General features: G+C 43.6%; 1 protein-coding gene across 3 annotated transcripts in view; it reads right to left on the bottom strand.

Annotated features, from left to right (window-relative positions):
• Positions 1–15,580, bottom strand: part of CDH11 (cadherin 11) — a 160,961-nt gene that overhangs the window by 41,590 nt on the left and 103,791 nt on the right. Inside the window, exons 3-6 of one of the 3 annotated variants that reach the window (XM_003799425.3) lie at positions 13,929–14,328; positions 8,141–8,435; positions 5,218–5,337; positions 2,639–2,806 (exon numbers count right to left, since the gene is read on the bottom strand). In XM_003799425.3, coding sequence (XP_003799473.1) covers positions 2,639–2,806; positions 5,218–5,337; positions 8,141–8,435; positions 13,929–14,156 — 811 coding nt within the window. In that variant the 5' untranslated portion in view covers positions 14,157–14,328. Of the gene's footprint in view, positions 1–2,638; positions 2,807–5,217; positions 5,338–8,140; positions 8,436–13,928; positions 14,329–15,580 lie in introns of those variants that run through there. The other 2 variants (XM_023518910.1, XM_023518911.1) reach the window with 2 other exon arrangements.

The raw sequence follows: 15,580 nt of genomic DNA, 5'->3' as shown, positions 1-15,580 counted from the left end.
CGGGCAGGGGAAAGATGCTCAGTTTTGCTTAAATTCAGGGAAGCCACTGAGGTTTTCAGGAAAGAAGTAAGATTTGACATTATCTTACTTGCTTTTCACATCTGAAAAATACTTGGCGTGAGACAAAACATAGGGCGGGAAGCCGAGGCGGGAAGCCCTGCTCTCACTCCCAAGCTCGGGGTCTTGGGCAGGTTCCTTACCCTCTGTGTGTTTTGGTTTCCCCTGGCCTAGCTTCTGTCAGTTCCAGTTCTCTGCCTACATGCAACTCAATTACAAGACTCTGCAGCTTTCATTTCAGATTACTATTCCATTTAGTCTCAGCATGCCTTCCATGATAAAGAACAAGGGAGAAGTGGGACCTCTCTCTGTAAGTAGTCAACCATTTCTATAGAGGTTTGAAAAGCTTGTCCTGGGCCGATTTTCTCTAAACCTCATTTAGGCTCGTGGCTGTGAAGCTGGTGCCACTGGTATGGTAAGGGCGTAACTTGACTGTGGGGTTGTGTATAAGCAGGGCACGGAGGCATGCCTGTTAATAATTCTGCCTGACCTTCTTCCTACCGCACACCAGGCAATCCTACAGCAGGGACAGCGGAGCACGTGGCACTCGGGATGTTAGATGAGCCGTGAGCGGATTGAGGGTGCTGAGCTCGTGCCTGCCCAGGCAAAGCAGTCCTGCCCTTGTGCTGACTGTGGTTTTTGGATTCCTTTACATAACCACAGTGCCTTCCTGGGGCCATATTTAGTTGCCTTTCCTTGTTCACTCATTTGCAGAAAAAAAATAGACTCACAGGCTCTAATGAAAAAGACACTTTTGTGATGAACATTCCATGTACGAGAAGCATCAGCTGCCTGACAATCATACTGTCCCCTTGTATACCCCTGTGATACTGTATTTTGCAATGAGTAATGTGTTTCTGTGTACGATGAACACTCACATTTTGGGCTCAAACTTTCAGTAAAAAGCCCCCTGAGAAGTGGCTGGCCCTTGGCCAGGAAAGGCCCCTCTGGGGAAGGTTAATGCTTCCCTGGTAAGTGTGCAGATTGCCCTCTCCGCTGCAGTGGCTCTTTCTGTGAACACTGCCCCTTCCCTCTCTCCCGGTAGCCCTTCCCTCCCCACCACATCAGGGGCTCCAGCCCAAATGGCCACACATATGAACAGAACAACTTCTGACACTGCTAGGCTCATGGGCAGCCAGGCGGGTCCCCGGAGCCTGCACAGGGCTACTAGTCCTTTCCAAATAGCCAGGCCTCAGGCCTCACCAGCTTTGATGACAGCAGATCTCAGACCCTCACAGTTTGGAACCCCATGTGCCCAGTGGGCCCAAGTAGGAGGGTGTGTGACCTGCAAAACCCATGGGGATCCCCCGCTTCTGAGCCATGCTACCCACATATAATGTGCATCCTTATTTTTATTTGAAAAATTTGAACAAAAGTAATGTGCCTTATATGAGGCAAAATAAGGTACATAAACAGATTTGTGTTCCAATTATGACTGCCACATTTCCTAGGCAAATTACTGAACTTTTCATGGAAGCCAGTTTTAACTGTAAAATGTAGGCTCTTGTAGAGATTTACAATAACAATGACTATTCATTAAATGATGGCTGTTATTGTAATGATGATTATTCATAACAGCTTTTCAAAATCATTTTTCTTTTAATTCCCTCAGCAATTCTATAAATTTTATTGAACAGCCATAATCCCCTAGATAACAATGGCTAGCATTTGTTGACAGCTTATGCCAGTTGAAATAATAAGGTTTTATGTTAGCTCGTTTTGTCCTATGGGCCATCTTATAATTAGGTACTGTAGAAGATGGCTGCAGCCCAAAATGGCCACAACAATTTCGCCCAACCCATGCACTCTTCCTTTAACATGATTTTGATAGTCCTTCCATTGAAAGGTGGGATCTAAACGGGCTAAATGTAAATTTGGGCATAGCTTCATGACTAGTGGAAATGATCCCATGTGACTTTTGAAGCTAGTTCACAAAAGGCAATGCCGTTTCTGCCTGGAATCCTTGGAGGTCACACTTTCAGAACCCAACCATGGAGAGGCCCACATGGAGACAGCCAGCAGTCAATGACCCAGTAGCCTTGTGAGTAAAGGATTTTGGAAGTGGATCCTCCAGCCCGAGGGGAGCTGTCCCCAGTGGATGCTATGGGGAACAGAGACAAGCTGTCTCCTCTAGGAATGGCCCAAATTGCAGATTCATGACACAAGTAAATTATTGTGTTAAACCATTTAGGTTGCTAGCAAGTTTGTTAACACAGCAATTGACAACTGACTCAGTCAGTGTTCTATCCAGGTTAGAAAAGACGATACTGAGATAAAGAAAGGTTAATTAAGTGCTAGAGCATTATACTAGTCCCCAGTGAAATACCTCATAAACTAGATTTTCTATCTCCAGGGTCACAGAACTTTTTCTATCTTCTTCTCTCATAACCTCTGCTTTCCTAACTTTTATTATTGTTGTTTTTATCTTGTCCTTCTTTTTTCTTTTTTGTAAGAACGATACAAATTGTCCCTCGTTTTCAAGTCTTTTCTTTCTGGAAGCTGAGTAACACAGGGATGGAGTCGAGGAGACAAACAGCTGTCTGTTACCACTGAAAAGCGAAAGCCAAGCCCACCTACTTACTCTGCGGAAACTTTGGTGGGTTGTCATTGACATCAGTCAGTGTGATGGTCACTTTGGTCGTTCCTGAGAGTCCGCCCATGTGTCCCCCCATGTCCTTGGCCTGGATCACCACGTGGTACTCCTCCTTGGCCTCCCTGTCCATGTTGGGCAGGGCTGTTCTGATGATACCTGCACAGGTGAGCACAACACGTCACAGGCGTTCATTCGTAATAACATGACAGCAAAGGTGAATAAAATAACCCATGCTCTCAAGAGGAGTCACTTCAACACAATAATTATAACCAAGGGAAGCCATTATTATTATGTCTGTTCTTTCTCTCTCTCTCTTTCTTTCTTTTTTTAGACAGTCTCAAGTTGTCACCCTGGGTAGAGTGCCATGGCATCATAGATCGCAGCAACCTCTAACTCTTGGGCTCAATAAATCCTCTTGCCTCAGTTTTTCTATTTTTAGTAGAGATGGAGTCTTGCTTTTTTGCTCAGGCTGATGTTGAACCTGTGAGCTCAAGCTATCCATCCACCTGCCTTGGCCTCCCAGAGTGCTAGGATTATATGCATGAGCTACCTTGCCCAGCCATGATTATGTCTTTTCAAGCAAATAAAAAAAAATTACAGCATCCATTTTTTATTTGCTTTATATGTTTTATTGTACATCGAGTAAGAACCTCATTCTTCTCAGGAGTAAAGATCCTAAAGACTGAAATATCTGAGTGGCCATTGTATGGATGAATGACTGAACCAGCAGAATCTTTCCTGAGTCCATTCCTGCTTGCGGCTCTTCGAAACATTTCTGTGGTTTATATTAAGTTTAAAGTAGAAGGCATCTATTTCATACAATACACTAAAATGTTAATATTAATTTTTAAATGAATAAACCAAATTGGTTAAAAATATTTATGACTGTTACACAATGTCTTACTATCTATGATTACTAAAAACAATGCGAATTAATTATTGGAATCTACAGGATCCCTGCACACTGGTACATGGTTTCTCTTTTTTTTTCACTCTTGCTCAGGTTGGTCTTGAACCTGTGAGCTCAGGGCAATTCACCTGCCTCGGCCTCCCAAGTGCTGGGATTACAGGCATGAGCCACCATGCCCAGCCTTAGTGCATGATTTCTATGATCACTCAGATCTTTAGGGAATTTAGAAGCTTTTCTCTCTGCAGCATTTATACAAGAAATATAAAGAAAGCCCTGTGGAAGCCTTAGTTTTGATTGGTTTCTTCTTCCATAACATTTGTATATTTCTGAGCAACACCCACAAACTCATTTTCCTTATCTGTTAAATGATTTGGGAGGTTCATACTGGTGTTTCCTAACTCTGAGTCCCTGAGAATTTTCAACATCTCAGACTTCCAGATGAAATTCCACGTTTATCCTGGGGTAAGCTGAAAAGACTAATGACAAATGACTGTGAGGAAGTCATGGCAAATAACTCCATACATTTGTGTTCTGAAGCAAGGTGGCTATGCACACATGAATCCTTAGGTTAGCGCAGGTTGTAATACGTAAGTAAACAAGCGTAACACATGATGGATAGACTATGTGTACAAATACACACACAGACATGTATATGACAGATTCTAACTCTAACAATAAATGGACATGATTTTGTGGACATCATTCAAAAATATGGGAAATACTTGTGGAAAAAGAAAGGGTAAGTGGGATAGTATTATGAACTGGTAGTTTCACATGATTTTAGTGTTTATTCTCATTGAGACTTGATATAAAATAAGTGACAAGTTTTGGTTTGGGTTTTGTACTGTACTGTATTTATTCGCATTTTTTTTTTCTTTTCTTTTTGAGACAGAGTCTCACTTTGTTGCCTGGGTAGAGTGCCACGGCATCATAGCTCACAACAACTTCAAGTTCTTGGGCTCAAGAGATCCTCTTGCCTTAGCCTACGAAGTAGCTGAGGGACTATGGACACCCACCAGTAGGCCTGGCTAGTTTTTCTATTTCTGGTTGAGATGGTGTCTCACTCTGGCTCAGGCTGGTCTCAACCTCTTGAGCTTAAGAGATCCACCCGCCTCAGCCTCCCAGAGCGCTGGATTACAAGTGTGAGCCACCCACCATGCCTGGCCCTTTTGGTTTGCTCTTTATTTTCTCTAAGACATCTGCACCACCCTTTCCAGATTTCCCTCTGCTCTGGAGATCTATCAGCACTGCAGAGGAGCCTAGAGATGGGCTGCCTCACTTGAATATCCACACTACCCCGACACCTCACTTGCACAGTGGCTATTCAAGCATGCCCCTTTCAACATCAGGACCTAAGTTCTATGGCCTCTTAATTTGGATCCACAGTCCAAGACCCTCCTGACATTAAAGTCGAATTTTAAGGTTATATCTGCTATTGGATGTTGTTAAATCTGGGAAAAACAATAATCAGCGTTTCATGGACTACTGACTATAGGCAGGCACCATGTCCGGTGTCTCATCCCCAGGCTAACCCTGTACGGCAGCCCTCTTTATCCCCTTTTACAGTGTAGGAAATGGAGAATCAAAGGAGATTGGAGAGCAGGCTTGGACTTGTTACGCACACTGTGTCACAAGTAACAGGGACATTCCACAGTACCTGTCTGTGCCTCCACAGAGAAGTAGGGCTGTCCTTCCAGGATGCTGTACACCAGCTTGGCGCTATTGCCATAGGTGGGGTCGTCTGCATCTGAAGCTGTCACCTGGATTACTGACGTTCCTTAAGAATGGAATAAATTAATGAGCAATACCCCCTCAGCTTTTCAAATCATATTCTTGTTTTCAAGGTGTCCTACTAAAATTATGTCCCGAAGGTGGCCCCACAATTCTTCAACATGCTCCTCTCACTTCCCCGGAGTTGAGATGCCAGCAATTTTCCTTCCTTCTTTCCTTTCTAATTCCCATAGTTTACACTTGGACTTTCTATATTGGGAGTACATACAGCTATGCTTGGTAGTTAAAAACATAAACATTCTTGCAAAAACATTTTTAAATCCAGGTAATTGAAATGTTCAGTGTATCAAATAATTAAATAAAAATCTTCCCAAAGAGTATAATAAAGGCTAATGAATGATAAATTGCTTTTCCAGAAAAGACAGAGTGCAATCTTCCATCTGTAACACAGCAATAAATACATCATTTTATTGTTGCTTTGCACATAATAAAATTGCTGGTAATACTACATTTTAATTAATTTATGGCTATAAATATTGTGCAGAATGTTGTTCCCTACTGGCATGAAAATTGCATCTTCCCACCTCTAACAGGACTGATAGGCACGCCACAGAAACCATCAGTAGAGTTACAGTGACATGGAAGGGGACCATTCATGAATCAGAATGAAGGGAAAACAGGGAATCGAAGAAAGTTGGGGTTTGGTTTTTCCTACTTCTGTAGTAAGTATCCAGGGCATCTCATGTTGGGCTTCAGAGAGGGGAGCAAGGAGGTGAAAGAAGAAATGGGTATTTAGAGAATTTTTCTGTGCCAGACACTGGGGCCGTGTAGTATGCCAGCATCCTTCTGCTGGCCATCTATTTCTATGTCCACTGCACTTGTGAGAAACTGAGCGTGAGAGGTATGAAGTTCTGCCAATCTACTTCACAAAGTTACTTATTGCTGGAATCAAGAGTCCAATGCTGATCCAGCAAGCAACAAAAACTCCAAGTTCTTCCTGTGACATTTCCAGGCTAGGGACAAGGCTCTCCATGGGAGCACAGGAGCCAGCTTATAGAGCCCCTGACCACTTCTTAAGGTCCAGCACCCTAAATGATTTCCAAGGGATATAAAAGTGAATCTCACTTTTTTTCCTAGTTACTCTTCTACCATTCATAATTTCATAGAAATCGCCTTCATTGAGCTTTTCTCTCCTGTCAGGCACTATTCTAAACAACAGAGATTTATAAGGAAAATACCATCATGGGATGGCTGGGAAATTATTAAGTTTTCATGCTTAACCTACTTACAGCACTCTGCTAAAAGTGCTTTTCAACTCTGTGCATCTCATGCCTATTTGATTTGACCCTCGTCATAGTTTACATTATCCTTATTTTTAATCAATGAAAAAATGGAAATTTAGAAAGGAGTAAGAAGTCATCTGGGTTTCTGAGGCTGGTCATGAGTCGCAGAACTGACTGGCATAAAGACTATCCTTTCACATCCCAGCACAGAAGGTGTGGGAGTTATCCCCAAACATCCACGAGCTCCCAAAGGTGAGAGCAATGAATATTCCCTGGATTATTCTTTCTGATGTCTTGGCTTTCCACCCTCTCCCCCCCTCCCCTCAGTTCCTGACACTGCTGTCTCTTATACGAGGATTTATTTGATATCTGCTATTTCTCACTGGAATCCACATGTGAATACCCAGAGACTACAGGAATGAACAGGAGAAAGGGGGGAGATGAAGGTGGGAAAGCCTCAGTCTGGCTCTCATAAAGCATGAAAAGAACTTGACTTTGGCTGGAGGTGGAGCAGCATGCTATTCTCTGGCATAAAAGGCCCTACATGAGCACATGGGAAGGGTCTTAGAGTTCTAGGGTCACATCTAATTTTCTGGAGTAGGTTGGTTCCCATACATGGGACTTGCTTTTTTCATCTGTAAAAATAGGTCATCTGTCCCTGATGAACTTTCAATTCATTTGAGCTCTAAATTTCTTCTAACCAGACTCACTCCCTGGTCAGAACAGTTCTGCATGCCATCTGAAAGATGAAACTTCCTTAATATGAGGAATTTATCTCAAAAGACCACCCCTGTGTGCATTCTATAAAGCCAAAAGAGAACTATTGCCAGAAGAAGGTGGTTAGTTTTAGTTGAAGACATCCTTCAGAAGATTATCTTTTAGCAATGCAATGTGTCTTTAAGTATGTCAAAAAGATATACCTACTTCTGAGTTAATAGATAGTGACACGATGTTGTGATTGTGTATTCTGTATTCACTTACTAGTTCAGATGGCCCTGCCTAAATCAGTAAACCTGTTTCTGGCTTTAGTTTCCCATCTGCAAAATATGAAACATTGAAATTACTGCACTGCAAAGATTAATCATTGCAAAATCAAATAAAATAGTGCATACAAGTCATCAATTATCATGATGCACATATGCAACAAATATTACCATTGTTATTACTAATGGGACATCACTGTGCCCTGGTGTCTGGACAACTATTATCTCTGATCTTACAAGACCCAATACTGTCATTCCCATTTTGCAGATGAGAAAACCAAGGCTAGGAGAGTGGATGTAACTGACCCCAATTTACGCTGCTGATAAGGATAAAGGCCAGAATTACCCAGATTAAATCATGTTCTTTTAATCTCTCTCATACTTTATAAACTTAGATTTAAAAACCTTAAGTCCATTTTGAATACTTGAACTTTAGCTACACAAATGAATTTTTTTTTAATTTTCCATAGAAGATTAAAATTTAAGTTCAACATCCTGATTTAGGAGAATGGGCAAAAGGACATCAGCCCACCCATGGCATGAACACCAGACCCGGAAGTAGAGCCATTCTCCCTGTACGCACCCACGTTGGACCTCTCGGGCACGTTGGCATGGTAGGTCTCGTGCAGGAACTCTGGAGGGTTGTCATTAATGTCCTGGACCTTGACGATGAATTCTGACGGCGGCTCCAGGGGCCGATTGGTGTCCCTGTCCACCGCCTGAGCCATCAGCGTGTACTGGGCCCTTTCCTCTCTATCCAGCGTCTTGGTGGCATGAATATTCCCTGATTTGTCATCAATCACAAAAATGGTTCCAGCTCCTTCACCTGAGAGAATGTATTTAATGTTCCCATCACCAGAGTCAATATCCGAATGAAGCTGGGAAAAGAGAAATGGAGACTTGTAATTCCGTGAGGGATGCAGTGGGGGCAGAGAGCCTCCTATCAGCTGGCTACAGCAACACCTTCACACGCACACGCAGCATGAGCGGGAGATCTGCTCACCCACATTTTACAATGAAGAATTACAACCCGAGAGAAGGTCATCGCCTTGGCCAAGGTCACACATCTGGGGAACAGTGAAACCAGACTTCAAAAACATATATACATATATTTTTAATTATCAGATTTATGCTCTCCCTCCGCCTCTCCTCCTGTGCACACATACATATAAAATATATGCACATCTATCTGTTTTTAGTTTGATAGAAATTTATGCACATTTTTAAAATGTAAATAAGCGCTTATGCAATAAGGAAGTTTCCCTCTCAACTCTGACAGCTACTCGTTCATTTTCTCTGCTCAGGCCATCCTCATTACCCATTTCTCTGAATCCTCTAAGTCTGATATTCTCTCCTGTGTATATGCCAGGATATCTATACAGATACACACACGCCCCACTGTATTTTACACAGTGCCAACGAGCACACATCATTCGTCACCAGGCCATTTTCCTACAACAACGCATCAGGTGGCCATCACATCTGCCCTGACAGATCCTCCCCACCTAGTAACGGATGCTAGTATCATTTTTTTTTAGTAGTTCTTTCCAGGGGACACTTAGGTTGTTTCTACACTTTTTTTTTTTTCGGCAAATAATTCAACTGGTCAGACCTTCCCTGAAGACCTGGTGTGTGGCACGCAGGGCGAGAGAATCTGAGGATGCGGTCTGTCTGGGAGAAATGCCCCTTCTAAACAATAAAGGATGGAGTGGGTGGGATGGATTGATGTATATGCAATTCCTCAGACCCTATAAAGAGCCTTTAATATCCCTGAGTTTTTCACTTCTTTGGCAAAGCCTGAAGATAAGATGATACTCACTTAAATAATACACATGTGTCAGGCCCAAGAAATCATCTGGGTCTCTTCACTAGTGATCTCTGCTTTTCAGCCCTGGGATTGCTGTGTTTCCTAATATCAAATCCCTTAAAGACCGCACCTAATTTTCCTGTAGCAATAGACTCCTCACCCTCCCTGTTGCTCAACCTCAGTTTCTGGAGTTGGCTTCTTAATCTGAGCTCCCCGGTCCTCACTACATCCCTTCTGGGAAATGGTAAGCATTATTTTCATTGTCCTCACAGGCTTCAAGAGTAGCCACGAGAAGAAAAAGCCCTTGGTCCTATTCACTACGCATGAAAATGCACTGTAAATTATAAAGAGCTTTATTCAAATGGCCTTTAAGAGAATAGCAATAATAATTATTATTCATGTAATTTTCTATCAATAATATTATTAATATTTATCACTGATGGCATTTTAATAATATTGCTAGTTTAATTTAAATTATTACTATGAAGGTGAAGCCTAGAGAGTTTACCCCATGTCCCAAGGCAAGACTGAATACAATGCTTTTTAAAATTGTATACTGTATCAATTTCCCAAAAGATGTCTAATTGATCTGCAATGCTTCGGTGAAACACGTGGTATTTCAGCTTAAGGGAGACCGGTGAGTACAAATTACAAAGACTATTTTGGTTTTGGTCTGCAGTTCTTTTTTGGGGGGGGGGAGGGAGCATATTTTTCTTCAGAATTTGTTATTCATAACCAGCTTGTGTTATCCTGAAATTGTGGCTAACACATTTCTTATGAATGAGGCATATTTCACTTATTTGAGTGAAATATGAAGCTCTTTGATGGTCTACAATGGATGAACAGAATTGCCCCAATCTGCATACAAATTTCAATGGGGGCAAGGTCCCTGCCACACCCCATCCCCTGGGAGGCTTGTGTGTGTTTCTCCCTTCTCCTAGGTTCAGACCTGGCAAAAGTTAGCAGCTCAGATTTGTCAAGGAGGACCAAATAAAGACATGCAATGCTTACTTTAACAGGAATGCCTAGACACTAAAGTTTCTGGAGACTTTCATTAATTACATATTAATTTCGCAAGTTTAGGGAAATTAAACAGATACATTTCACCATCGGCTAAATAACCAAAATTTTTGCAAAACATATTATTATTTTTTCTACTTTGTTTTTGGGTTTGAAAGTTGAATACTAATTCCCTTGTTTTCCCTCTCTAACAAAGATGATCTACACAACAGACAAGGATATGTATCAGATCACACACACGCACAGAGTTTCTGAAATGATACTGCTAAAGCAGTATCAAGCTGTCCAGCTTCCTTGGCAAACAAAGCCAATTCCTAACTCGAAAGACTGATGGCTTCCTCCTCTGCACAGCACAGCGTGACACAGAGTTTATTTCCTACAAGAAATCCGAAAGTTCATAGTTTACAAAATTTAATTTTTTTAGGGCATCGTAAAGCACTCAACGTTGAATGCCACCTGATCCAAAGTTGTTAAGGAACAAGCTGTCTTCTCTATTCCTCTATTTGTGGAGAACCACTCCAGAACATCTTATTTATTATTTATTTATTTATTTATTTTTTGAGACAGAGTCTTAAAAATTGTACTGAATTCTAACATGAAGGCAGTAGATGATCTCATACAAGGTGGGGGAGAGGGGGATGAGGGTGTGGGAAGAAGGGAGGAGGGACAAGGGAACATTGCGGCGTAATAGCTCACAGCAACCTCAAATGCCTGGGCTCAAGCTATTCTCTTGCCTCAGCCTCCTGAGTAGCTGGGACTACAGGTGCCTGCCACAATGCCCAGCTATTTTTAGAGATGAGGTCTTGCTCTGGCTCAGGCTGATCTGGAACCTGTAAGCTCAGGCAATCCACTCATCTCACCCTCCCAGATTGCTAAGACGACAGGTGTGGGCCACCACTCCTGGCTATTTTATCTATTTTTTTTATTGTTTGGGATTCATTGAGGGTACAAAGAATTAGTTCATGCTGATTGCATTTGTTAGGTAAAGCCCCTCTTACAACTGTGTACCACCCCCCAAGAGGTGTGTCATACGCGGTGAATCCCCCTTCTTCCCACTCCCTCATTTTCCTGTCCCTCCTCGTGTGAGATCATTTACAGCCTTCATGTCAGAATTGAGTCCTTTGGATCCTTGTTTCTCCATTCTTGTGATGCTTTCCTAAGAAGAATGTCTTCCAACTCAAACCAGGTTAATACAGGAGATGTAAAGTCTCCACCTTTCTAATGGCTGAATAGTACTCCACGGTACGCACACAACGCAGCTTGTTAAAGGAAGATCCACAGGACCCAACCTTTCCTTTCTTTGTCCCCCATCCCAGCTGACATCAGGTACATCCTCGCTTGCGTAGCTTTTGAAGACCACACAGTATGAATGATGCTAGATGTCTCCTTTTCCCCTCCTTTCTCACAGGACAATCTCATGCTCCACATAGATGCTGAGATGTTCCCCCAGGTCCTGTGTCTCCTGAACCCTCCTCCCAGCATACTGTGCACACACACACTGCTCCCCATCGAGAAGGCCTTAAGGCAGAAAGTTCTCTTCCTGGTCATGCACAGATCTCTATGCCCTGCAGGCTCCACAGCCCCTGCACGGCTGAGGTCTCTTCTCCTCTCTAGTCACACAGCCCATCCCCTCTAACAGAGGAGTCCATACGCCGGTTACTTCCCTGTGTTTCCATTTCCCACGTCAACTTCCATACCCTTCTGCTTGGGTACAAATGAGTGACATTCCTTTGGTGCATCTTTCAAGAAGCTTTCCCAGCTTTGGGAGACTGAGGTGGGTGGACTGTTTGAGCTCAGGAGTCCAAGACTAGACTGAGCAAGAGCGAGACCCTGTCAGCTGGGCATTGTGGCAGGTGTCTATAGTCCCAATGACTTGGGAGGCTGAGTCAAGAGGATCTCTTGAGCTTAAGCATTTGAGGTTGCTGTGAACTATGATGGCCTAGTTGTCTACCCAGGGTGATGGAGTGAGACTTTGTCTCAAAAAAAAAAAAAAAAAAAAGCTTTCTCCGCCCTGAACATTATTGAGACTCTAAGAGGAACCTCCTCCAAGTATGCCAATTATATAAGTACTGAGAGTACTTGTGCTAAAAAACAATGGAGATAACTGTGGGAATTTGCCTGAGACGCATGGCTGGGGCCCACGGATGAAGTACTCCAAATCCAGTCTTACCTCGTTTCCCTTTTATGGGGTAATTCTAGCTGATCTTTCAGGGCACAAGTTATTATCATGTTCTCCATGAAACCTTCTCTGGACATCCTTCCCAAGTATTATCATGTAAATTCACAATGGTTTATTTTGAATTTATTCATTATTGTTCGTTTGTTTGTTTAATTTTCTCTTTTTCACTGGCTCCTGAGCTCTGAGGTCAGGGGCTATTTTAACCTAGTTCACATTTCCTAGTACTGCACCTGCACACAGTAGGGTTTCAGTTCTTACACAACTAAGCACCTATCACCTTTCAGTTGTCACTTCATCAAAAAAGTAGCTGCATGTTTTAATATATATTAAATATTATATACTAATTATATATTTATATACACATTAATGTTTAATAAATATAGTGGGCAGTGAGTTTTTCAAAAATATTCTGGCCTCCTTTTCTCCCCTCGCACTTTTCTGGAGGAGATACACAGAGAGCACAGAACCTGGGACCTGAAAACGTCGCAGACTGTTACCATCCCTACGAGACAGGGATAAAGCCACACCCACCCTCCTGACAGGAAGTCTCCTTTCTCTCCTAAGCTGGGCTTAGCACCAGGACACACGGATGATACCATCCTTGACACAAAGGAGCTTGAATTTGTAGTGAGGGAGACAGATGAATAAATAAGTAATGTATAATATGAAAAGGAAAGATGTGATCTAAAGAGTCTGGGGGTTATGAGAACACAAAGAAGGGGTACACAAGGTGGGGGTCAGGGTGTGGTCAGGGAATTACCTCTACTCTGAGAATGGCTGAGTATGTGATGGTTGCGTCCAGTCCATAGGCTATTAAGCCGCCATTAAAAATGGGGTTACGTTACAACATTAACAGAGAAAAGAAAACAAAAGAAACAAAACAGAAGAAAGATTCCCAACATGGGTAAGTCTATGACCTTAAATCTTTTTTTTTTTTTTTTTGAGACAGAGCCTCAAGCTGTCCCCCTGGGTAGAGTGCCCTAGCATCACAGCTCACAGCCACCTCCAACTCCTGGGCTCAAGCAAGTCTCCTGCCTCTGCCTCCCAAGTAGCTGGGACCACAGGCGCCTGCCACAATGCCTGGCTATTTTTGTTGTTGTTGTTGCAGCCATCATTGTTTGGCAAGCCCGGGCTGGATTCGAACCCGCCACCTTAGGTGTATGTGGCTGGCACCTTAGCCACTTGAGCCACAGGCGCCGAGCCTATGAACTGAAATCTGAAACCAAGTATGTACAATGACTCTGGGTTTCTACTGGATGGTCAGATCATTAGTGTTGTCTGTTTTAACTTTTTCTTGGTGGGTCCACACACTATGATCCCGATGACAGGGCCAGAGAACTCAGGATGGAAGGGAAGCAGCCTTACCCTGCCCACGAGCACTGGGTCAGGCCCAGTGTATTCCTCTATCACGAAGAACTGGTTCCAGACCCAGCCCCGCTTGGAGCGCTGCAGCACCTGCCCCTCCTTGCCCTTCTCGTGGTGCCCATGGAAGGAGGGCCGCAGGTGGCCACGCCGCTCGGTGGCCAAGGCCTGGCTGTGGCACAGCACCCCCAGGCACACCAGGACGGCTTGTAAACAGTAGTTCTCCTTCATTTTTGGTTACGTGGTAGGCACAGGAGAATGTGGCTGTCACCCTTTCCACCGACCCTGTGTGGGTCTTCCCGAGGGTGGCCTCCCAGACGCGTCACGCAGACCTCTCTTGGAACGGAATGTCCCTGCTCGCTGAGCTCATCACGTCAGAGCTGCCCACGTCCTCTGTCAGCTTCTGCAAGCAGAGAGAGAGGCAGATTAGTGGTGAGCTCCAGCCCCACTTCATGCCCAGTCTATTCATCAAAGCTTCTGGTCTGAGTGTCAACTTTACCATGTGACAGCTAGAAGCTTTGGGACACAAACTGATTTCTTTGAGCTGCTCAAAGAAGCAAAACAGGGTAAGAAACATACTCAGGGCACGATTGTCACAACGTTTAAGTGAGTAATGGATGTAAGTCTCTATGACAATGCCTGGTACATAGAAAGCACTCTGAATTTATCTATTGCTGTAATTGATTAAAATGTGTTTGGATACATTTTGTCATAGAAAAACTTAGGTCATCACAGGAGATCAGAAGAGGAACACAGTGGCTCACACCTATACTCCCAGTACTCTGGGAGGCCGAGGCAGGTGGGTCGCTTGAGCTAGGAGTTTGGACCAGCTTGATCAAGAGTAAAACCCGATTTCTACTAAAAATAGAAAAACTAGGTAGACATCACAGTGGGTACCTGGAGTTCCAGCTGCTTAGGAAGCTGAGGCAAGAGAATAATTGTTCAAGGCCAAGAGTATGAGGTTGCTGTGAGCTAGCATACCATGGCAGCCCACCCAGGGTACAGAGTGAGACTGTCACACAACAACAACAAGAAAAGAACAGAAGAGAAGAGAAGAGAAGAGAAGAGAAGAGAAGAGAAGAGAAGAGAAGAGAAGAGAAGAGAAGAGAAGAGAAGAGAAGTAAAATGTAAGCCACAGTGGGGATGACAGAGGGGTGGACAGTTTAGGGAGAGGATGGATGGTTTGGCTCAGTCCTAAAGTGAGGCTATTGAAATGAGAAGGAAGATGGGATTCCATGAACAAGGAATCAAGTGTCCCGCAGCTCAGGGGTGCTCAAAATCACAGTGTGCTCTAAGACCTCAGTGGCACTGTAATGAGGGAGGAGGGCAGGCAGCAGACCCTGCTGGAGAAGGGAGAGGCAGGCACATCCCAATGGGTCGCTGGTGGCTGCTGAAGCATATGCAGGAGAAATGATGGGTCAAGTTCTCTTTGGTGACTCAGTTAAGGCTATAGCATCAGTTCAAGGAGAGAGATTTGCTGTTGTCTGGCCAGAGATCCATCCAAGAAGCCGAAGATCCTACTTTAGCCTGGCACTGTCACAAAGGATGTTTTACAAGCAGTTTCTAACCAGGAGAAGCAAAGTAAAAGGAAACAGCAACTGGCCCCAAGGTCTCCCTGCCAGTACCCATCCGTGACTCAGCCACTCCACCAGCAC

The sequence above is a fragment of the Otolemur garnettii genome, unplaced genomic scaffold (assembly GCF_000181295.1).
Source record: "Otolemur garnettii isolate 467f Iridium unplaced genomic scaffold, OtoGar3 scaffold00151, whole genome shotgun sequence".
NCBI lineage: Eukaryota > Metazoa > Chordata > Mammalia > Primates > Galagidae > Otolemur > Otolemur garnettii.
Note: the sequence above shows the minus strand (reverse complement) of the source record. Positions and strands in the feature narration are given on the sequence as shown.